This window comes from Python bivittatus, unplaced genomic scaffold (genome assembly GCF_059951505.1).
Source record: "Python bivittatus isolate LINGU-HERP-01145 unplaced genomic scaffold, Pbiv_v1 ctg000700_np1212, whole genome shotgun sequence".
NCBI classification, from domain to species: domain Eukaryota; kingdom Metazoa; phylum Chordata; class Lepidosauria; order Squamata; family Pythonidae; genus Python; species Python bivittatus.
In genome coordinates, this window is record NW_028277098.1 from 100,782,026 (window position 1) to 100,803,261 (window position 21,236).

Genomic DNA, 21,236 nt, shown 5'->3' on the forward strand with positions numbered 1-21,236 from the left:
AAAGTATAGTTCTGTAGTTGAAAAGGTTCAAAGACACGATTCTTCTTATTCAAGGCAGTTCATCTCAGCACCTGAAATCTAATCTCAAGAGTTGGAGTTTCCTTCCACCAGCTTCCTTGGACAAAAAACTGGAGAAAACAAAAATTGCAGGGGTGTAGGCTGCCATGAGAAGACAGTGGGGGCGGCTGAGTTCAGATAAGCGTTTCTTTGAAGTCCTGGCTGTCGGCATTTATTTGACAAAGCTGTAGGCTGAGATCACAGGGTTCAGGAAACTGTAATTCAATTTGGCAAGGATTTGGCTTCTTGTGGTTGGGGAGTGTGTCCCTGTGGTTTGTAGAATCATAGAATGTCAGGGTCGGAAGCAGAGATGTCTGCAGGGCGGCAAGCAGTCAAATGTCAAGATGATCACCACAACTGAAATCCCTTTTTAATTTGCATGCGATATAAAAGGGGTGTGACTTCAGTTATGCAGTTGTGTCAACCCTTTGAGGTAGACCAGACTAGGAAACCAAAGTCATGCAGGCCAAGACTACTTTTATTTATAAGTTTATGGTGACAGAATCTGGCAAGTCTGAATGTGCTTCCCCCCTCCCTCCCTTTATCTTCATGCGAACTAGGGAGGGTCAAGTCTGAGACGCTTTCTCAGGCTACAGTTCTAGCTGGGACTCTGATTTCTCTTATCTGGCTGTTCTTCTGGTAGTGGCTCTTCCTCCTGTTCCTCAGGGTTATTTTACAGCCCATTACAAGTTGTGACTGCTGTCTAGACGTTTTTGACCCCCCCCCCCCCGCAGACACCCCTGGGTAGAAGGGACCTTGGAGATCATCCACTCCAACTAATTTATACTGGTGTTTTTATGTATTGTTTTAACCACATTCCTGTTTGTAAGTCTGTAAGCTGCTGAGAACCAGTTATGATTGAGGCAGATTAGTCCCATAGCTTACTAACTGAATAGCTAAATAACCCCCTGCCTGGTGCAGAAATCTGCTTCACCAGGATCCCTGACTGATGGCCATCCAGCATCACTCCAGCTGGGTGGACATGTATGTAGGCCTAGGATGCAATCTATTATGAATTGAGACAATTGTGCTTTATTCACACTGTCTGAATAGTGAAGCAAAACATAACTTAGTAGAAAATAGGAAACTGTAGTGGTATGTGGGAATGACCTTGGGGGACTGTGGGAAGAGCCGCAGCCAGGGCAACAGTCCTGAGCCCATGGCAGGAACGGGGGCCTGGCAAACATCGCAGAAGGGACCCTCCCAGGTTTCCTGGACTGTAAAGGTGAGGGGGGAGAGATGCACGTTCAGACTTGTAAGGTTCTGTTAATGTCACCTTACAATAAAGTAGAATTAGTCCATCTGGTTATGCTTCCTGTTTGGACTACCTCGCTAGGCCGACAGAAACAGACTACAATCGTTCCAGAGTTATGGGCCCTGTTGGCACCAGGTCTATAGGCCAGGTCAAGAAACAGACACCCAGGATTGCTAGAACCCTATTGTATTGTTATAGGGTGTAATAACAGAAACTTAAAATCCTGACAGAATTTCCCCTTGCCCCCTGTTATATCAAGGAGAATCAAAGTTACGTTATCTTGAGTTTCTTTCTTACCCCCTCTTCCTTCCCAGGGCTGAGGGGATGTTTACCTAACCCTTCTTGCCTTTCTATTTCAAGATTACCTCTGACACCTCTGTACTGAGGGTCTCTTTTCCCCTGCTCCTGCCACCTATGCTTTTCCCCTTCCAATTTCAGAAGCCGCTGATCCACGTGGCCCTATTAAAGAGAATCCCAGGAGCAAAATTCTTCCTAGCTGCGCAAGGGCACTCGTGGTTTCCCACCTACGCTTCCGGAGAGAGCTTCAAAACTGTGCGGTCGTCTCCACCAGCCACTGAGGTGAAAGTGTGCTTGATGAGTCCCACCTTCGGGGTCTATGAGCAGTGGGTGGTATTTGACTTCGGCAGCCGTCCGGTCTTGCTCCGAAGGCTCCAGGCCCGGGTGGGTCAGAAGGAAGCCCCCTGGCGGGTGGATCCAGCCACGGAGTCCGTGAGCTGCTTTGTGAACCTGGAGCGCTGGCATACCGGGAACCGCGTGGTGGTGCCCAGCGTGGAGCGCACTGCCAAGGAGGTGGATCTGCTGGCTAAATACAAGGCCCCTTCGCTCTCGATGGACTTCCAGCGAGGGGCTCAGGGCAAGCCCATCACCCGCATGAACTACCGTGAGCAGATGCACAACTTCCTCTCCCGAGAAGAAGAAGCTCAGCGGCTTTTGATCTCCAAGTAAGTGGACCCTCACCTAAGGCAAGATTGGTGGGACAACGTTGACTTCAAATACCTCCCGTCCTCCAAAGGGATGCCCTTTTCTATCCCAGAGTGGAAGAACCAAATTCTTTTGGGGGGCTGGTTGTTTTGATAACTCCCCAACTTTCCCTTGCCAACCCAGTCAGAGAGTCTTGCTTGATATTATAAGGGGATCCAGATCATTGCAGACTGCTTGTAGCACAGGGGCCATAAAGCCCTCTTCTTGTTATGGAGATCTGGTTGCAGCCAACCCCCTAACAGCAGAGTTTCACCTGCCCCATCAAGAAAAATTCACAAAAGGTCTCATTAATTAGGAGTATTCTCAAGAAGAGCGGGGTTTCGTAGGCAGAATCTTGGAAACAAAGTCCAACTATAGCACTCATTTAGTAGTGAATTAGTTAAGGTGGGAGAGAATGGTTTGAGCCTCTTCTTCCCACAACACAAGATCAAACGGCTAACCGCCCCTTTCTCACTGAAGAATGGCCCTGAATTATCCATCTGCTGATAGTTAATGATGTTTTGAAATAATCCCGTTCTGTTCTTGGCCCTAAAGTCAGCTTTGGAGATCTCTTGCACACTGTGGCCTTTCATTGTCTAATGTTGCCCTTGGAAACAACCCAGTGCTGAACAGACCAGCTTTTCTACCGTTCAGGTGTGGAAGCGTGTGCCACCACCTCTCCCGATATGTCTGTTTTCATGGGCCAGTGCACTCCATTGTTACTTCTCTTTCATTTACTCTGTTTTAAACGACGTTTAGCTTGATGGTTTTAGAGCTAACGTAAAATGCGTCAGGATTTTTTTTTTTAAAATAATGAAGGGGTATAAGACATTTTTCTGATAAATATATAGTAGTGGGAAATGCACGGGAACAGGGAGTTGAAATGTACGCATCTGGCTTCTCCTAAATAGAGGTATCAGTTCATCTACTTCAGTGTTTCTCAGCTTGGCAACTTTAAGATGTGTGGAATTACAATTCCCAGAATTGCTGGGAATTCTGGGAGTTGAAGTCCACACATCTTAAAGTTGCCAAGGTTGAAAACTGATCTACTCCAACATGGTCCACTGCAGCTTTTCCCGCTGACGTGCCTTCTTCTTGTTTTGGAGTGCAATTCGTATCATCCCTAGCTTGCCTGATAATGGCTCATTTGTCTTCATGTTTCCAGGGTTGAGATAGTAGTAGTAGCAGAAATAATAATAATAAATGCAACCTTTAACACCATCAAACAATAACATCTGTCTATCCCAGGTCCTTGGGAAGGACTCAATAGGTGGATAAAAATGCCAAATCCAGTCTAAACATCTGGCTGACTCTGTGACCAACCATAATAAATTAAATTGATAGGCCACCCAACTCCCAGCTTCTGTATCTCAGAGTGGGGCCCCTCCACCATTGTGATGCATAGATAATATTTGTCATATTCCCCCATCCCCAATATATATAGGCAATCTTTGGTTAACAGTCTTTGTTCGGTGACCAAAGTGGTGATGGTGCTGAATGAGTGGTACTTATGACTGGTCCTTGGAGTTCTGACCGTTGCATCATCCCCACGGTCATGTGATAGCAATTTGTATGGTCGGCAACCGGCTTACGCATATGACGGTTGCAATGTCCCATGGTCACATGATCACCATTTGTGACCTTCCCTCCCGGCTTCCCACAAGCAAAGTCAATGGGGAAGCTGGCAGGGGAGGTCACAAGTCACTCCTGTAAATCACTTCCACTGATTTTTCTTCTGAGCAGCCTGCCAGATCACAGGGATCTCGTACTCCATAGTACATGTCCACCCACAGCACCCCCCACCTGCACTCCGTAGCGCCTGCCTGCCTGTGCTCGTATAGTGCCACAGCACTCTCTCCCACCATGCACTTGCAAGGCGCTGCAGTTCTCCCCCCACCCACCTGCACCCCATAGCACTCACTCGCCCGCTGGCCTGCTTATGAGCCACCTGGGACTTGCGACTTCCTGCCAGCTTCCCCATTGACTTTGCTTGTTGGAAGCTGGCAGGAAGTCGAAAGTCACGGTCACGTGAGATCCTCACTTAACAAGGGCAACAGGGACTGCCGGGATTGCCGTCACTAAGTGATGTGGTCACGTGTCATTGCACTTTACAACCGCATTGCTTAGTGATGGAAATTCTGGTCCCAATTACCATCGTAACCCAAGGACTACCTGTAAGGCATTACCAAGCTTCATCCACCTGGGCAAGATCAAGGAAGCAAGAACCATGCAGATTTCAGTAAGGGATCTTGGAAACTGTGAGAGGAATTTGCCCACCTCAGTTAGATCAAGTTTTTTTTAAGGCAGAATCTCTTTACGTGACTCGAAACACTTCTTTCCAGCTTTTGGGCCACCTGGGCTGAATTGCTGGAGAGAGCTGCCAACGGAACCTCCTTCTGTCTCTTGATTGTTTGCATTAACTTCCCCTTGCCCAGCCTCCCCAAAACCTCTCGCAGGCCTTTAGGCTGGGGATAATGGGAGCTGTGGTCAAACATCCCTGGAAGACCCCAGGCCAAGGAGAGTAAAACATGAGTAAGTCCCAGAATGCCCATCCATTTCGGAAGCTGCAATCCAAAATAATTTGGCTTGGAGGGTGAGGAGATTGCAGGGGGAATATGGGCAGAGTGGTTCGTTGTCTCCGTTGCCTTGTCTTCTCCTCTTTCCCCTACGTTCTTCTGCTCCTTTTCCCCATGACTGATCTTCTCCTTGTTCCGACCAGGCTCAACTTGCAAGCAGTTGTCTCCTTTGGACAGAACGTGGAACTCTTTACATCGGAGATCAAGTATGCTCCCTTGGGACAGCTTTATGCCCACATCCTGACCCCTTACACATTAACCGTAGACTCAGATGAAGGGTACCTGCTTCAACGGTCAGTCCAAACAGCTTTCCTGGCCTTGGACCCACCTGCCAACAACCGAGTTTATGAGGTGTCTGTCGAGAAAGAAGCCATCACTGAAAGCAGTATTTCCCTTCTCCTGCCCCAGCGTTGCTGCGTTGAACTGGGCCTCCAAGGAGGCATGTCTGCCAAGGTGGAAGTCCAGTTCCAAATCAACCAGCTCCAGTTTTGTCAATGGCACCAGACAGTGGACAAGTTATGGGATGTGAAGCTGGTCTTTCCAGATGTGTCCACCTGCTCCATCCCACGGCCTTGTGGATCTTTGCTGGTGTCATGGGGCAATGCAAAGCAGAAGCAAGCTCTTTCCTTCATCACTGGCCAGGTGACTGATTTCCGTAGAGTACCTCCACTTTTGATCTATGGACCATTTGGGACAGGGAAGACCTTCACGTTGGCCAAGGCTACGCTGGAGATCATCAAGAAGCCCCAAACTCGTGTGCTTATCTGCACCCACACCAATAGGTAATGGGGGACTTAGGTTGAAGTTTTATCAGCCTTTGGCTGAATGAGAAAAGTAATTTTTTTCTTGTTTTCTTCACTGGGTTGAGATTATTTTAGGGGCGCTGTTATAATTAATAGCTGGGTTTGCACAATATGTAAGTCTGGGAGGCTAAATTCACACTAGCTTGTTAGCAGTGTTTTAATGCTTCATGTAAATGTGGCACATTGACAAAAGTCAGAAAATGAATACATTACTGATCTAGAGCAGTGCTTTTTAACCTCGGCAACTTTACGATGTCTGGACTTCAACTCCCAGAATTCTCCAGCCAGCATGGCTGGCTGGGGAATTCTGGGGGTTGAAGTCCAGACATCTTAAATTTGCTGAGATTGAGAAACACTGATCTAGAGTATTGTGTAAATGCAGTCTGAATTTTTTTAACCTCAAAATGACAGCACCCCACTCTAGTCTTTCTGGACAGGCAATAATAAGAGAGGACAATTTATTTATTGAATATATTGGCTGCCCCATTCCAGAGGATTCTGGGTAGTTTTACAAAATTAAAACCACAGTATGGTAGGAAGTACACGTAGTCCTTGGGTTACATCCATTTGTTCAGCGACCGTTCAAAGTTGTGATGGTGCTGAACGAGGGGGACTTACGATCAATCCTCGGAAGTTGTGGCCGTCACAGCGCCCCTGCGGTCATGTGATTGCCATTTATGGCCTTCTGTGCTAGCTTCCCACAAGCAAAGTCAATGGGGAAGCCAGCAGGAGGGTGCAAGTCGCTCCCGTAAGTCACTCCTGCTCCTGGAGAGAAAGAGAAAAATCTCTTTTTCTCCCAAGGAGCCCCTGGGCAGAGGGGGATTTCATTCTCTGTAGCACCGCTACCTGCCGGCCTGCTTGCAAGTCACCTAAGAGGGGGAGGCTTGTCCTGCTGCAGCGTGTGACTTCCTGCTGCCTTCTCCATTCTTTGCTTGTTGGAAGCTGGCAGGAAGTCGCAAGGCACGGTCATGTGAGGTCCTCGCTTAATGATCTGTGGTTCTTGCTGAACGATGGCCACAGGGACTGCTGCAATGGCCGGTGCTAAGCAGCACAGTCACGTGACATTGCGCTTTACGATCACATCGCTTAGTGATGGAAATTCTGGTCCCAATTACCATCGTAATCTGAGGACTACCTGTAGTACAAACAGCATTGGGTGTAAAGAGCCCAATTATAGAGGAAGATATTTGCCAGAACAGCAATATTATCTAACTTCAGTTTTAGCTTTTTTAAGAGGGTCAAGAAAGACAAGATGGCAGCTGTGATTGAAGCCCTGCCCCTTTTTCACAGGTGTGGCACACACAACTCAGGTAAAATAAGGCGGGGCTTCAATTGTGTGGTTGGGGATGCCATTTTAACTCTTTTTGACTCCCTCTTTCCCCCTAGAGGGAAATAGAAATAACCAGGAAATCTACAGGTAGTCCTCACTTAACGACAATAAGGACTGGAAAATTGGTTGTTAAGTGGGTCACCATGTGGCCAGACCAGTCATTAAGCGAGTCACCATGTGGCCAGACCTGATGTTATGAACGTTTTTACAGTGGTCATTAAGTGAATCACCATGATTGTTAAGCAAATCACGTGGTCATTAAGCAAATCTAGCTTCCCCAATGCAATGGACATTTTTTGCTGGAATTCACGTCGTAACGACCATGTGATTTGCTTAACGACCATGGTGATTCGCTTAATGACTGTTGTAAAAAAGTTGCATATCACGATCACGTGACTGCGGGGGGATGCGACAGTTTGTGACGGTCATAAGTGCAAGTACAGGTTGTAAAGTGCTTTTTCCAAGGCTATCCTAACTTTCAACCATCATTAAACAAACAGTTGTTAAGTGAGGACTACCTGTATTTAATGAAGATGTTTCTTGAGTTAAGCAGGAATATGAGAACCCTGGTTGCAATCCCTTTCTTTTCCAGCGCGGCTGATATCTATGTTCGCGAATATTTCCACAACTATGTCACCTTGGGGCACCCTGAGGCCACTCCGTTAATGGTGAAATACACTGGCCGTTCAATCAGAACAGCTGACCCTGTTACGCTACGCTACTGCTGTCTCTCTTCAAGTGGAAATGCGTTTTGCCTGCCTACTAAAGAACAGTTGGATCGTCACCGCATTGTCCTCACCACCTGCATGGTGTCACAGGATCTTGGGGTGATCCCCGGTTATTTTAGCCACATCTTAATTGATGAAGCTGCACAGATGTTGGAATGTGAAGCTCTTGTTCCTCTCTCTCTTGCTACCCTGGAAACCTCAATCATCCTGGCGGGGGACCACATGCAGAAGACCAATAGACTCTTCTCCCTGCACAAGGATGAGCAGTCAGCTGACTACACACTGCTTAATCGCCTCTTCCAGTGTTACAAGAAGGAGCAGCATGACGTAGCCACCAAGAGCAGGATTATCTTCAATGAGAACTATCGCTCTACTGCAGGAATCATTGAATTTGTCTCGAGGCACTTTTATGTTGGCCGAGAGGATGCCATCAGTGCCAAGGGCAACATACCTCCTCATCCAGAGTTCTATCCACTCATGTTTTGTCACGTGGCTGGTAGTGCGGAGAGAGACAGATCCATGAGCTGGTACAACATCTCAGAGATTGAGCAGATCATTGAGAAGGTGCAGGAAATGGAGCAGAAGTGGCCGGATGAATGGGGGAAGAGGGAACTCAAGTCCATCTGTGTGGTCTCTTATGGCATACAGGTAAGGAGTTAGGGGCATATGTTACCCTGCGATTCATAGAATTATAGAATTGAAAGGGACCCCAAGGATCATCTAATCCAGTATTTCCTAATCTGGACAACTGTGTGGACTTCACCTCCTAGAAGTTTTTAGCAATGGCCATGCTGATTGGGGAATTCTGGGAGTTGAAGTCCACACATCTTAAAATTGCTTAGGGTGGGAAACCGTGATCTGGTCTGTGGTATGCAGGAAAGCCAGTTAAGACATCCAGGAGAGGTGGTTGTCCAGCCTCCTCTTCAAAATTTCCAGAGACAGGGAACCTACAGTCTAGGAGCTGGAAACCTTTATCTGTTATTTCTGGCCCTAGTTTTTGTAGCCATAGAAAAATGTTCCTGACCACCTTCCCTTAGCTTCTCCTTATGTACCTCTGCATTTCTGATTTACCAGTGATGACCTTGGCTATTCCAAAAAACCTAAACATGATCTGACCGGGTTAATACTTGGATGGAGGAGTTCTAAAAAACCCTAGGGCTGTATATTAGACCAAAACTTAAGAAAAAATATGCTGGAAAATATCCACGGCCCTCCACTTCCATGTTGCTAAGAAAACAGGACTAATGTCTTCAGGTAGGTTTCAGATGTCAAGCTTGATCTGAAGAAACTTTACCTTGTCTATAGCACATGGCAGCATCTTACATGAAGTTGGCTATTCTTGGAAAAGCTAAAGCAGGATTGAAACTTGATGATGCTTGGGTGGGTGGGAGATCACCAGGAACTCTAAGGGCTCTTGGTTAGAATAGGAAGTTGGGGGGAAAAAAAGTTTCAGAGGAAAGCATGGAAAGCCCACATCCATGTTGTTGGCAAGAAATTGGAATTTACACAGATGTTAAGCCCCAAGTACAGTGGGAGTGTGGGTTTTTCTTTTTTTAGATTTTTGCATTTTCCTTATAGGCTATCATGTCTCTGTTTCCTGTGAGTTTTGCATAAAAATTGCACTGAAAGGTAATTGTGATACTTGCTAGAATGGCAAGGACAATGATTGTCGACTTGGCAAGTTTACTCTGTTCCCTTCCTGTGCTTGATAAGTTCCATCTGCCCAGAATTATGTTTCCAATGGAGCAAGATAGTTTTAGCCATATAGAAGGATGTTTGGATCACTCATACAAGTGGCTGTCTATATTGATATCAGTATATCTGCCTGGGCTGCTGGTGGTGAAGAGAGTTCAAAAGGTCAATATTTTATTTATTTATTTATTTATTTATTTATTTATTTATTTATTTAATTTGTCCCCACCCATCTCCCCACAATGGGGGACTCTGGGCGGCTTACAACATACTAAAAAACATGAATACAGTTAAAAGTTATAAAACCAAACATTAAAAAGATAAAAAAGCTAAGAAATCCAAGAGGCCGCTGGGGCCACAGCGTACCACTAAGGGGCCAGCCAACCCCAATTCTGATTTCTTCCCTCCCTGCCCCAGGCCAGATGGCAGAGCCATGTCTTTAAGTCCCTCCGAAAGGCCTGGAGTGAGGGGGCCTGTCTCACCTCCGGGGGCAAGATGTTCCAGAGGGCGGGGGCCACAGCAGAGAAGGCCTGCCTTCTGGACCCCACTAATCGGAGTTCTTTTACTGCGGGGATCCGAAACATGCCCTATCTGTGAGATTGGGTGGGACGGGTAGAGATCGTGGGGGCGAGGCGGTCCTTCAGGTCCTTCAATATAGTAGTCAAGCCCGTGCAATTGAAGCCCCACCTCTTTTTAATGTGTGATGCACATAAAATTGGGTAGGGCTTGATCATAGGGGGTTGCGGAGACCACCATCTTGACCTCCACAGCAGTTGCTCCTGATGGATAAAAAGATTGGGTGGGTATAATGGGAGCTGTGGTTCAATGCATGTGGTGTGTGCCAGATTAGAGTGGGAGAGAATGCAACCTTGGTGGCATCATTTCTACCCAGGTCCAGCAGAAGTGTTATATTTTCCATCACTACATTATAGGCAGATATTGAATTTAATCATAAGAAAATAACATAAGAAGAGTCCTTCCGGATCAGGCCAAGGCCCTTCTAGTCCAGCATTTTGGCCAGCCAGATGCTCACAAGCAGATGATGGAGAGGTTCCTCTCTCCCACCCATGTACCACTGAAGCTGGCATTTTGGGGACATACTGCACCTGACCCAGAGGTTACATGGAGTCTTCAAATAGCCTGTCCTCCATGAGCTTCTCAAGTCCCCTTTGAAAACCATCCAAATGAGAGGCCATCACCAGGTCTTGCGGCCATGAGTTCTACAGGTTAATTTGGCACATTTCCTTCAACTTAGCTCCACGGTAGGAAACGTCTGTTGAATGTCAGCCCAGAATGCAGCTCTTCAAGGCTTCATTTTGTCAGAGGCTCAGCCATTAGTCCATTCTGTTCCTAAGGCACATTTTTAACATTTAAGTCTTTAGCAGTTTTACACTGTGATTTCAACATGTGGCATCTTTGACTTCCCCAGGTGAAACTCATCCGTGAGAAGATGAGAAGGAGGGGCCTGTCACAGGTGACCGTGGAGAGCTATGACAACTTGTCAGGTAGGTCCCCGTTCAAATTTTACCTGAAAAGCAGGTCAGTGAGAAACCCTGAAAAGATCACAGTGCTGCAACCTAGTCTTCCCCCAATGGGATACTTCCTTGATGGCTTGGACTAAGACACCCATTGTTCCCAGCCAACTTGGCCATGCTGATTATGGATGATGAGAACTGTCCTGTGCGCCGGGAGGGCTCCAAGGGGGAGGAGTCTGCTGTGAAATATTTTAAGGGAGGCAGTCACTTCCTGGCCTTCTCTTGGGTCTAGCAATATAGAGAATCGGGGAGATGACCTGGAGGGCCATAGGCAAGAACTGGTAGAGGAGCAAAGAGAGCTGAAACATTCCTTAATATCATTGTGTATTCAGAAGAGACTCAGGCAGGCTCCTCCCTGATGCACGGGGGAGGGAAAGCACCCTCAGGCTTGCAAGCTTTTGTTATGAGAACCTATCTCAACGAAGTATAGTTCAGTTCTTCCAGTGGATTCTGTTTCCTGATGTGGTCTACTCCAGCATTTCTCAACCTTGGCAACTTTAAGATGCGTGGACGTCAACTCCCAGCATTCTGGGAGTTGAGGTCCATGCATCTTAAAATTGCCAAGGTTGAGAAACACCGGTCTACACCAAAAGGCTGACAGGCAGTGTTACACACGCTGCTCCCAGGTTCAGCTTACGGTCACTCACTCACACACTCACAGCCTGTTGAGGCACGCGGATCTTGTCAGCCCCCCTTGCTTTCTACCTGGGTTTTCCAGATAGGTGCGGCTGGAGAAGACAAACACACAGCCCTGGTCAACAGCGGGGAAATAATTAGGGATACACACAAATCACTTCCAATCGAACACTGAGGCACAAGAAGTTCTTTGTAATACATGGAGACCCAGTGAATTTAAAGTAACGGCAAAACTTTACTGGTTGCAAGGTGCATTTGCTCTTTCTCATACACACACATGTGCTCTTCCACACTTACCCACGTTCTTCCCAACTAAGCTGCCAGGTGCTAACTAGAGGGACAGAAGCCCTTCCCAACTAAGCTGCCAGGCGCTAGCTAGAGGGACAGAAGCTGCCAAGTCTGGATCCAAAGGTGGCTCAGATGACTCAGATAACTCAGATGACTCAGAGTGGGCGGGCTTTGGAACCCCTTTTATCCCCAAAAGTCCTTGCCGGGTTGATTTACAAGTGGATGGGATTGGGGTGAGGGCTTCCATGTGCTCAGGCCCAACTTCCTCTTTCTGGTTCAGGTCCTTTGTTTTTTCCTTAACGACTTGCTTCCTTCTTATCTACCTCCCTGAAGGGATCTCATAGATAAGTTTCCTGGCTTTTGTCCTCTCTGCTTACATGCCTACTTCAACTTTAGGTTATGGCAGCTTCAGCCTAGTCTCACAGCAGTAGCTATACTCACCCCTACCTTGTTTGCCCTGACAGCCAAAACCCCTTTCCCATCTCCTTTTTATAACTGGAAGAACTAGGAAGTATCCTGAGATCTTCTCTGTGCAATGCCAACTATGCTTCATCAAATGAGCGTAGCTGGGGTGGTGTGATTGTCCCAAGAGGGTTTTCTGAGTTTTCTGCCCTTCTCCTGAGTTCACCCAGCAAACTGTCTGTAGAGGGAGCAAAGTGTACGTGTGGGGTAGTGACATCAAGTACGATGAGGTCTCCGTGCATATAGCATTTCTGATCGGCTTCCCATCAGACGTCATGGTGTCATTACATGAGCGTGCCATTTGTGTGATGACATCCTGGTGCCCGCTTCATTACAGTGACATCCCAGCTTGTTGTGGATGCCAACCAGGTAATTGCCAGTGTGATGCTAGTTTGTAATAATCCTCTCACTGCCCAAGCCCATCCACCATCCTTGCACAGGACCGGAAACCTGAAATTCTGGCTCCGACAGAAGGAATCTGATACAGCTTCCAATTTGGGGTGGATATCCATAATTTGAAATCTCTCTTTGCATCTGTAACATCTTTATTTTCTTTGTCTTGACTTAATTATTTGATGGGAAACTTATTCACAAACAGGTCCCCCTTATATTTTATGTTTTTTTAAATAGGGCGAGAATTTCGTGTCATCATCATCAATACTATCCACACCCGAAACAGCCTCACCCATCTCAGCTCCTCTAACCTGGAGTATTTCAACAATGCACGGGTGCTTAACACCATCATAACAAGGGCTCAGTCCCAGGTCATTGCAATTGGAGACGCAGTAGCTTTGTGTTCTTATGGGCAGTGTAGTAAGATCTGGAAAAGTTTCATCAAGAAGTGCATTGACAAGAGGTCCATCACTCCTGAAACTCTGACCTTGGAGGAGATAAGGCAGGTGGTGTCTGATCTGGCCAGCTGGAACAGAGGGAACCCTGAATCTGAGGAAGAGGGTAGTGATACAGACTCCTGGTTCTCCGACACAGAGAGTTTGAATGTCAGTGATCCCATATTGCAGGAACTCTTGGATGAGAGCAAAGACATGATGGTGACTGTCACCGAAGAAGGTCTGCTGAAGGTGAAATCTGACGCTTTGGTCCCTAAAAGCAGTAGGCAAGAGTATGTCAACTATTCCCTGCAAACCATGAAGCAATATCTGCAGATGCAGCCCGGCAGATACAAACGCTGTGAATTCATCAAAGAAGGGTTCGATCGAGCTTCTGCCTTCGTTCTGGATGAGGTTCCTTCTATGGTCATCCAGATCAAAGGTCGAATTAACTGTGGCATGGCCTTTACTGGAGACCAGGTCTTGGTGGAGATCCTGACGCCCAATCCAGGAAAAGCTGCCCTTGAGGGCGGCCCCCTTGGGAGAGTGGTTGGTGTCTTAAAGAAGGTGGACCAGAATCGCACCTTTTTCTGCACAGTGGATGAGTATGACCTCCGGGTCATGATCCCCATTGACCACACTGTCACAAAAATCTTTGTCCCTGAGTTGAAAGATGACCCTAATGTTGTTCCTATCCGCACGGTTGACCAGGCAGGAAAGGTCAAGTTGAAGCGCAAGAAGAAAGTAACCCAAGAAGGCCGGAAGAGGTGCCTTTTTGCAGTGCAGGTAATCAAGTGGCGAGAAGGTTATTACTACCCTCTGGGAATTGTTACGGAGGTCCTTCCCTTGGTTTCATCACTAGAAGATGGGCTTCATGTTCTGGATAAGGAGCATTGTTTGTCAAATGAATATCCTGCCTCAGTGACCAGCGAGGTGGTCCAATTAATCTCGGGACACCTCTCTCTTATGAAAGGGAAGCGGAAAGACTGTCGGGCTGACTTGACTTTCACTGTTGACCCCTTGGGTGCTAAAGATCTGGACGATGCCATCAGTGTCAGAGATATGGGTAACAAATACGAAATTGGGATCCACATTGCTGACTTGGCATCTGTGATCCCCAAAGATTGTGCCATAGATATGGAAGGCAAGAACCGAGGGGCAACTTATTATGCTACTCTGAAGGAGCCTGTAGGCATGTACCCACCACAGCTCAGTCAAGATCTCTGCAGTCTCCTTCCACAGAAGGATCGTTTAGCGATCTCTCTCTTTGTCTCAGTGGATAAGGCTACAGATCAGATGGAAAGTATTTCCTTTGCCATGTCCGTAATCTGCTCTGATCGGCAAATGACTTATGAGGAAACAGAGGGAATCATTAAGAACTGCTATAAAACAGAGGCACCATTACTTTGTTTTGACACCTTAGAGGACTGTGTTGCGGTGGCGTATCATTTCTCCCGTATCCACCGAAATTCCAGGCTTCATGAAGACTGTTATTATGACCAGTTGGATGAAGAAATTCATTTAGGTCAGCGATGTTCTCACCAGATGATTGAGGAGTTCATGATCCTGTTCAACAGTTCTGTGGGAGATTTACTCATGAACAACATTCCTACCAGAAATTTAACCCCTCTTCGTTGTCAGATGGAGCCCAATCCACACCAAATATCCAAGATGAAGGACAAATACAGAGAGATCATTCCCCTATCCACCCACCTCTCACATCATCTGGGAGCTCCAACCAATGAAGTCCCCAGGAAGACCAGTCATCCATTTGTTCTCTTGCCTTCTTTGTGGGACCATCTCAAGTCAGCTGTCAGGGACCGCAACTTTCCCAAGATGCTTGACCTCATTACAACAGATGACATCCACCCCAAGCTTGCACCTGCGAACTTAGAATTTCGGAAGCTCCTGAACCGCTCTTACTTTCTTCGTTCCAATTCGTGTGATCGGTCCAAAGTGGGCCACTATTCTTTGCATGTGGACTCGTATACCTGGGCTACCTCTCCTATTCGACGCTACATAGATATTGTAGTGCAGCGGCACATTCTCTCTGTGATTTTGAAGAAACCTGTGCAGTACTCTCCAGGAGATATTGAATTCCTTTGCCATGATTTCAACCGGAAGAATAGCAAGGCAAATACCTACAACCGAAAAGTCCGATCTTTGGAGCTGGCAACTCAGTTGAAATACCAGGTTCAACAGAAATTTGCCTTCGTCACAAGCATTGAAGGGATGGCCAAGAACTTCAAAATGTTGTTTCCTCTCAACAAGGAGACCCTTCCAGATGCTCAGTGCATCAATTACAGAGCTCTTCAGTTGGTGGCACAGCCGTTGTTAATTGAGGAACGGAACAGTATGAGGCTAACCTGGAGGAGGAGAGTTTACTCCTACATAACCAAAAAGGGAAGTGACAAAAAAATATCAAGCATTGGAGAGAAAAATGTCATTCACTTTCCTGGAGATGTGTGGCATGAAATCCTTGCAGCTATCAAAAATAAAGAATATGAGAAGTTAATCCTTCTCCTTGAGAAGGATCACATCCTGCAGTCAAAAAGTTTGGGGCAAATGAAGAGGAGTAAGTGCTTACACTACATAGAACTGTCGGTGGAGCTTAACGTCGGAGATGTTCTAGATCTCCAACTTACCACCGATGTCCAACGAGGCTTCCTGGTGCCATTTGTGCAACTGTGGTCAGTAGCTCCTGGCTTTGATGTATGTTTAGAGCATTCTGAAAGACCCATTGATTGTTTCTCCAAATACGCTTCCCAAGGCTCGAAGGACAATTACAAGAATGCCTCTGATTATCGCAAAGTGTGGCTGCCTCTTTGTGACATGGAAGCAGCTTTGTGTGCGTTGGCTGAAAATGACTCGATTGTCCTGCAAGAGGTCCCGATTGTTTGGAAGAAGCAACGGACCAAGGAGGGGCAGCTTTGTGGAACTATCACCTTCACCAAGGAGTTCCTGAAAGAATGTGCCATCGAAGTGGATTTTAGCTATTGCTACCTCTGTATCCGCCTTTCGGGTCTACAAGCTGATGGAATCCAGAACAAGGAGAAAGCCCTCAGCCAGAGTTTCCAACAGCTTAGCTTGACTAAGGGAACTACTGAGACTGGGACATTCATGATTGATCCCGATACCTACACCTGGGTGGCCCATGGATGTACAGAGGAGTTTAAGAACAGTCAGAAATTTGATCAGCGTGGTGAAGTGATGGTGAATTTCTACATCCATTTTAGGTCTATGGAGAACATCCCCACTGAGGTCATGCAGGAGACATCGAGGTTCTGTGTGGAGCTGATTCCGAAGCAACTACCTGACATGTAAGTCTGCATTGTTTCAAAGTGGTTTTGGTTCTTTTTTACCACTTTTCTCTCCAGTCTTATTTTTTCTATAACTGATCCCAGCCAAAGATGATTTGGAGGACGGTGTGGTGGTTTGACTACTCATGAATATCACAAAGGGGGACCAATATTCTCCCAATTCCTTCACAACCCCTGTAATAGGCAGGACCTTGTTCTTGCCAAGTTCCTATGCATTGCCCTACTGCATATAAGGTCATTGGCTGGGGAATTCTGGGAGTTGAAGTCCACTCATCTGAAAGCTGCCAAGGTTGAGAAACCCTGGATTAATCAGTCAGAAAACAGACCATGACTAGGTCCAGCTAAGAACTCTTTCTCTCCACTGGCCGACACTAAGATTTTTTGGGGGGTGCCTTTGAGTCAGTCTCAACTTCTGCCAACTGTCTGGTCAAGTCCCTGCAGTTTTCTTGGCACCTTTTTTTAGAAGGGGTTTAGCATATAGCCTCCTTCCTAGGGCTGAGAGAGAGGGGCCGGCCCAAGGTCCCCCCTCTTCTTCTCGCCTACGGTAGGACCAGAACTCACGCTACTCTGGCTTCTAGGCTGGTGCCTTTAACAGTGACACCAACCTGGCTTTCTAAGCTAGGATTAAATAGAGGTAAAATATTTGCAAGGCAGTTGTGACCTACCCAAGAAATGGCCGTGCTGTCCCATTGAGGAGGCAGGACGTCCCATGCGTGATGTTGCTGCCCTGATCTTATGGACACAATGATCTCCTGTTTCTCTTTTTGCACTGAATGATATTAAGGAATTTATTTTATTTATACAACCAACCTCTCCGCGTGGCTCCGTTCACCCAACACCTTTACCCTGGCTCATATATTATCTGGGTTTGCAGAAGACAAACAAATAAATGATAAACAAACCGTCTTCTTAACCAAAATCTGAGCCAAGGTTCAAACTGCTGTGTGAAGGCAGCCACCAGACCTTTTGCTGACCTGGTTAGGTGTGTGTGTTTTTTAATTTATTTTTTTAAATTTATTTTTCAAATGTATCTCTGCCGCCCAGCTCTCCCTAAACAAGCGACGCTAGGTGGCGTTACAGATAAAAAAGCGAGAAGATCCTAGGGAAAAAAATATCTAACTTAAAAACTACGAAAGATGGAAACTAAGCTAAAACGTTAAAGCTACAGTGCAAACTAAAGAGGTAGAGGGAGCGTTCTTAGGTTATCAGCATCCCCCCCGGGCTGCGAACCCCTGTGTTGCCAGAACACAGCTATGAAACACAAGCCTTTGTGCACTGGTCTTCAGGATGAACAGCCTGTGGGCAATTCACCCCGAGAACCTGCCGGGTTTCCTTTTCTGAAGAGGGGAGCAAGGCGGCTCTGGGCTGCTGCTGCAGAGCTGTGGGGCTGAAGGTGGCGTTCCCCACCGCTGAGAGGCAAGATCGCCCCTGTTTGGGGTTTGTCCTTCTCAGGGGCTCTTTCCTTACTCATCTCTCTTCTCTTCTCTTCTCTTCTCTTCTCTTCTCTTCTCTTCTCTTCTCTTCTCTTCTCTTCTCTTCTCTTCTCTTCTCTTCTCTTCTCTTCTCTTCTCTTCTCTTCTCTTCACAGCCGGAAAGAGAAAGCCATTTGGCATCTAGAGCATGCATCAGAGCTTGCCCAGGGCATAGCGCTGGGTCATCCTATTCCTGAAAGACGTAAGTAGAAAAACACTGCATGGCCTAGCACTGAAAATAGGAGCAGCAGGGGGGTCTGCAGGATGGGAGGCTTTGGTCCAGACGATGCAAGCGGTGGCATGCTGGTCCGATGCGAGTTGCCCCTGTTTAATACCTGCGTGTGACATTGCAACATACGTGCAGGGTGGAACTTACATCGCGATGGCAGGGTTTTATCATCCCGGCTCCTCTGTGAATGCCTGGGAGCAGGGGTGACTGCAGTGTGAGTGTGTGTGTGTGTGTGTAAAAAAAATCAAGAGGGCAGCCACTAATGTGTAGTCAACGCCCTGCCCCCTTTTTATGCATACAAGGTGGGGGAGGGAATCCTCTGCTCGTGGCCACCATCTTAACGGTGTGGACACACACACCCTTTGCAGGTGCCCCTGAAACTGAGAAATTGTGCCTTCCTACCCCACAGCTGTTCTTTTTTTTTTTTTAATGTGATCTACTTTATCGCAACTGAAACTCAGATAATGGGCTGGTTTTTATTTATTTATTTATTTATTTTTTGCTTTACTGTAACCAGGGCAGCATTCTCTGTAGGTAGCATTCTCTGGTGCAAAGGGATAGATGTCTCGTTGCTCCTGTGAGTGGTTTTCCATCAAGGTTTGGAGACTCACAGCAACGGCAACAACGGCAGCAATAATAAACGTATATGTTGCCCGACTCCCAGCGAATAATGAGTTTGCCTGGATTGTATCTTTGAATTTTGTTTTCTCTTGCCACTATGCAGAAGCAAAACCTTCGAATGTGTTGAAACGAGGGAATTTCGATATCCCGGGCAGTAGCCGGAAACTCAATCCAACTCAGGTGTTGGCCATCAGGGAGGCGTTGAGAAAGCCCTTCACTCTCATCCAAGGCCCACCAGGTGAGAGATTAGCTAAGCAGTTTCTTAACTATAACTAGGGATGCTCAAACTTTATTTCTTAACTTGCTTTAATTGATTAAGTGCCATCAAGTCAGTATTGTCTCTTAGCAACCACATAGATAGATTTTCCCCATGACGATCTGTCCCCAACCTGGTCCTTCAAATCTTCCATCAGTGTCCCTACTGCCACTGTAACAGAGTCCATCCACCTTGCTGCTGGTCATCCTCTTCTTCTCTTTCCTTTCACCTTTCCCAGCATTATGGATGTCTCAAAGAAGCTTGGTCTTCCCATTGATTGATCGATGATATGCCATCAAGTCAGTGTTGATTCTTAGCAACCACATAGATAGACTTTCTCCATGACAATCTATCCCTAACCTGTTCTTTCAAGGCTCCCAATGGTGGCCCCATCGCCCCTGTAACTGAGTCCATCCCTCTTGCTGCTGGTCGTCCTCTTCTCTTTCCTTCCACCTTTCCCAGCATCAGAGCCTTCTCTAGGGAGCCAGCTACGTTTATATCAAGAGTCCTGAGGCTGGGTTAGCAAACAAGCCTATCTAGGCCAGCCTTTTGCGTTACCCAGGAGACCACCAGATGCATCTGGCAAATGTATAAGCCAGGATCAAAGGGCAAGAATCCACTTCCATGCAATCAGCATCAAAGGTCAACTTCCTCTGATGCAAGAGGCAAGAAACCAGCAACCTTTGATGGCCTGGTCCTCCATGAATCTGGGCAGCCCCCTTTGAAAATTTCCCATGACCACAGCAGCTTGCAATGAATTCCAGTTTAACTAAATGGCCAGAGGCATTCACAAGATCCAGTGCCTTGTCAAAAGGGCACTGTGACAGTGCAAAACAATCTCTGCTTTTTCATGTGTGCAGAGCTGGCAATGTGATGGTGCAACGGTGTGACATTGTTTTCATTGTTTGACTCCAATCCCAGTGGCTCTTGTGTGTGCTGTATGAGAAAGTATTTCCTTCTGTTGGTACTGAAGCAGTCAAGTTCAAGCCACTGGTGAATCAATGGCTTGTAACAAGATCAGGAAGTTTCTGGACAGCTTAAAGTCCTGGATAGTTCTTTGCTTGGTTAAGCCATTGTCCAAGCAGGAGGTTATGACTGGAGAACCAGGGAGATGACCTTGGAGAAGAACCCAGAGACCGTTAGGAAAACATCAGCTCCAGAAGAAACGTGTTTTGAGTGCAGAGAGGTGGGACACTATTGCAGAGACTCAGACTAACCCCCCACCTTGACTCCCTGGGTAGAAGAGGGAGGGAAGGGAAGAACAGATAGATTTGCAAGACCTGGGTGTGTTGTTGAGCACGTATCATGTTTGTGTTGATTGTGTCGGTTGGTTTTATCTCTGCTGCTGTATATGTTATTTATTGTTTTTTTATGATTTTTTAATCACACTTTTATTCATTGTAAGCTACCCAGAGTCATGTATTTGAGATGAGTGGTCATATAAATTGAAAGATTAAATAATTAATAAATTCTGTTATTTGAGCCTATCTCAAATAAGTACAATTCTCGTTGTCCCGTGGAATGGGTTTCTTGATCTAGTCTACCTTGTAAGGCTGACGACTTCCTTCTTTATTTGTTTCTGTGTTTGTTCAGGCACTGGGAAAACCGTGGTGGGTACTCACCTTGTCTACTGGTTTCACAAGCTCAATCAGGAGAAGAGTGGAAACGAGGCAACCTTGGAGGATGACTCCGAAGCCAAGAGCCACATTCTGTACTGTGGACCTTCTAACAAGTCGGTCGATGTTGTTGCTGGTAATTCTTTTTATCTACTGAAAAAAAAATCAATTCTCTTCTTAGGTAGAATGGTTGAAATTGAAATAGATGTCATTTTGCTATGGTGTGAATTTGGTTGGGAGGTAACTAAGCCTAACTCCTGCTCTGTACAGCTAAAAACCAGCCTTTCATTTCCTTAACTCCATGATAATGTTCTTCTCCAACTTCATCTAAGATTACTCTTCTGCATGTGTCCTATTGAAACTGGGTAATTCTCTTGGTCGACCTTAAAATAATGGTATCAACCCAGGGAATGAGATCAAAAGCGATTGTGCAAACATGAATCTAGATGAACAACAGATACATCAGTAGTTAATTGTTTATGCTGTTGCAGACCATAGGACCCAACTCATCTGTTTGTACTCATATTACTTTTAATTTCTTGCCCTCCCTTT

The 21,236-nt window shown here is 46.4% G+C and overlaps 1 protein-coding gene across 1 annotated transcript in view; it reads left to right on the forward strand.

Annotated features, from left to right (window-relative positions):
• HELZ2 (helicase with zinc finger 2) overlaps window positions 1–21,236 on the forward strand; it is a 58,567-nt gene that overhangs the window by 17,782 nt on the left and 19,549 nt on the right. The window contains exons 5-12 of the mRNA XM_088153559.1: window positions 1,751–2,274; window positions 5,013–5,651; window positions 7,595–8,378; window positions 10,852–10,927; window positions 12,974–16,490; window positions 18,079–18,164; window positions 18,916–19,050; window positions 20,662–20,820. Of these exons, the coding sequence (XP_088009685.1) occupies window positions 1,751–2,274; window positions 5,013–5,651; window positions 7,595–8,378; window positions 10,852–10,927; window positions 12,974–16,490; window positions 18,079–18,164; window positions 18,916–19,050; window positions 20,662–20,820 (5,920 nt within the window). The remainder of the gene's footprint in view (window positions 1–1,750; window positions 2,275–5,012; window positions 5,652–7,594; window positions 8,379–10,851; window positions 10,928–12,973; window positions 16,491–18,078; window positions 18,165–18,915; window positions 19,051–20,661; window positions 20,821–21,236) is intronic.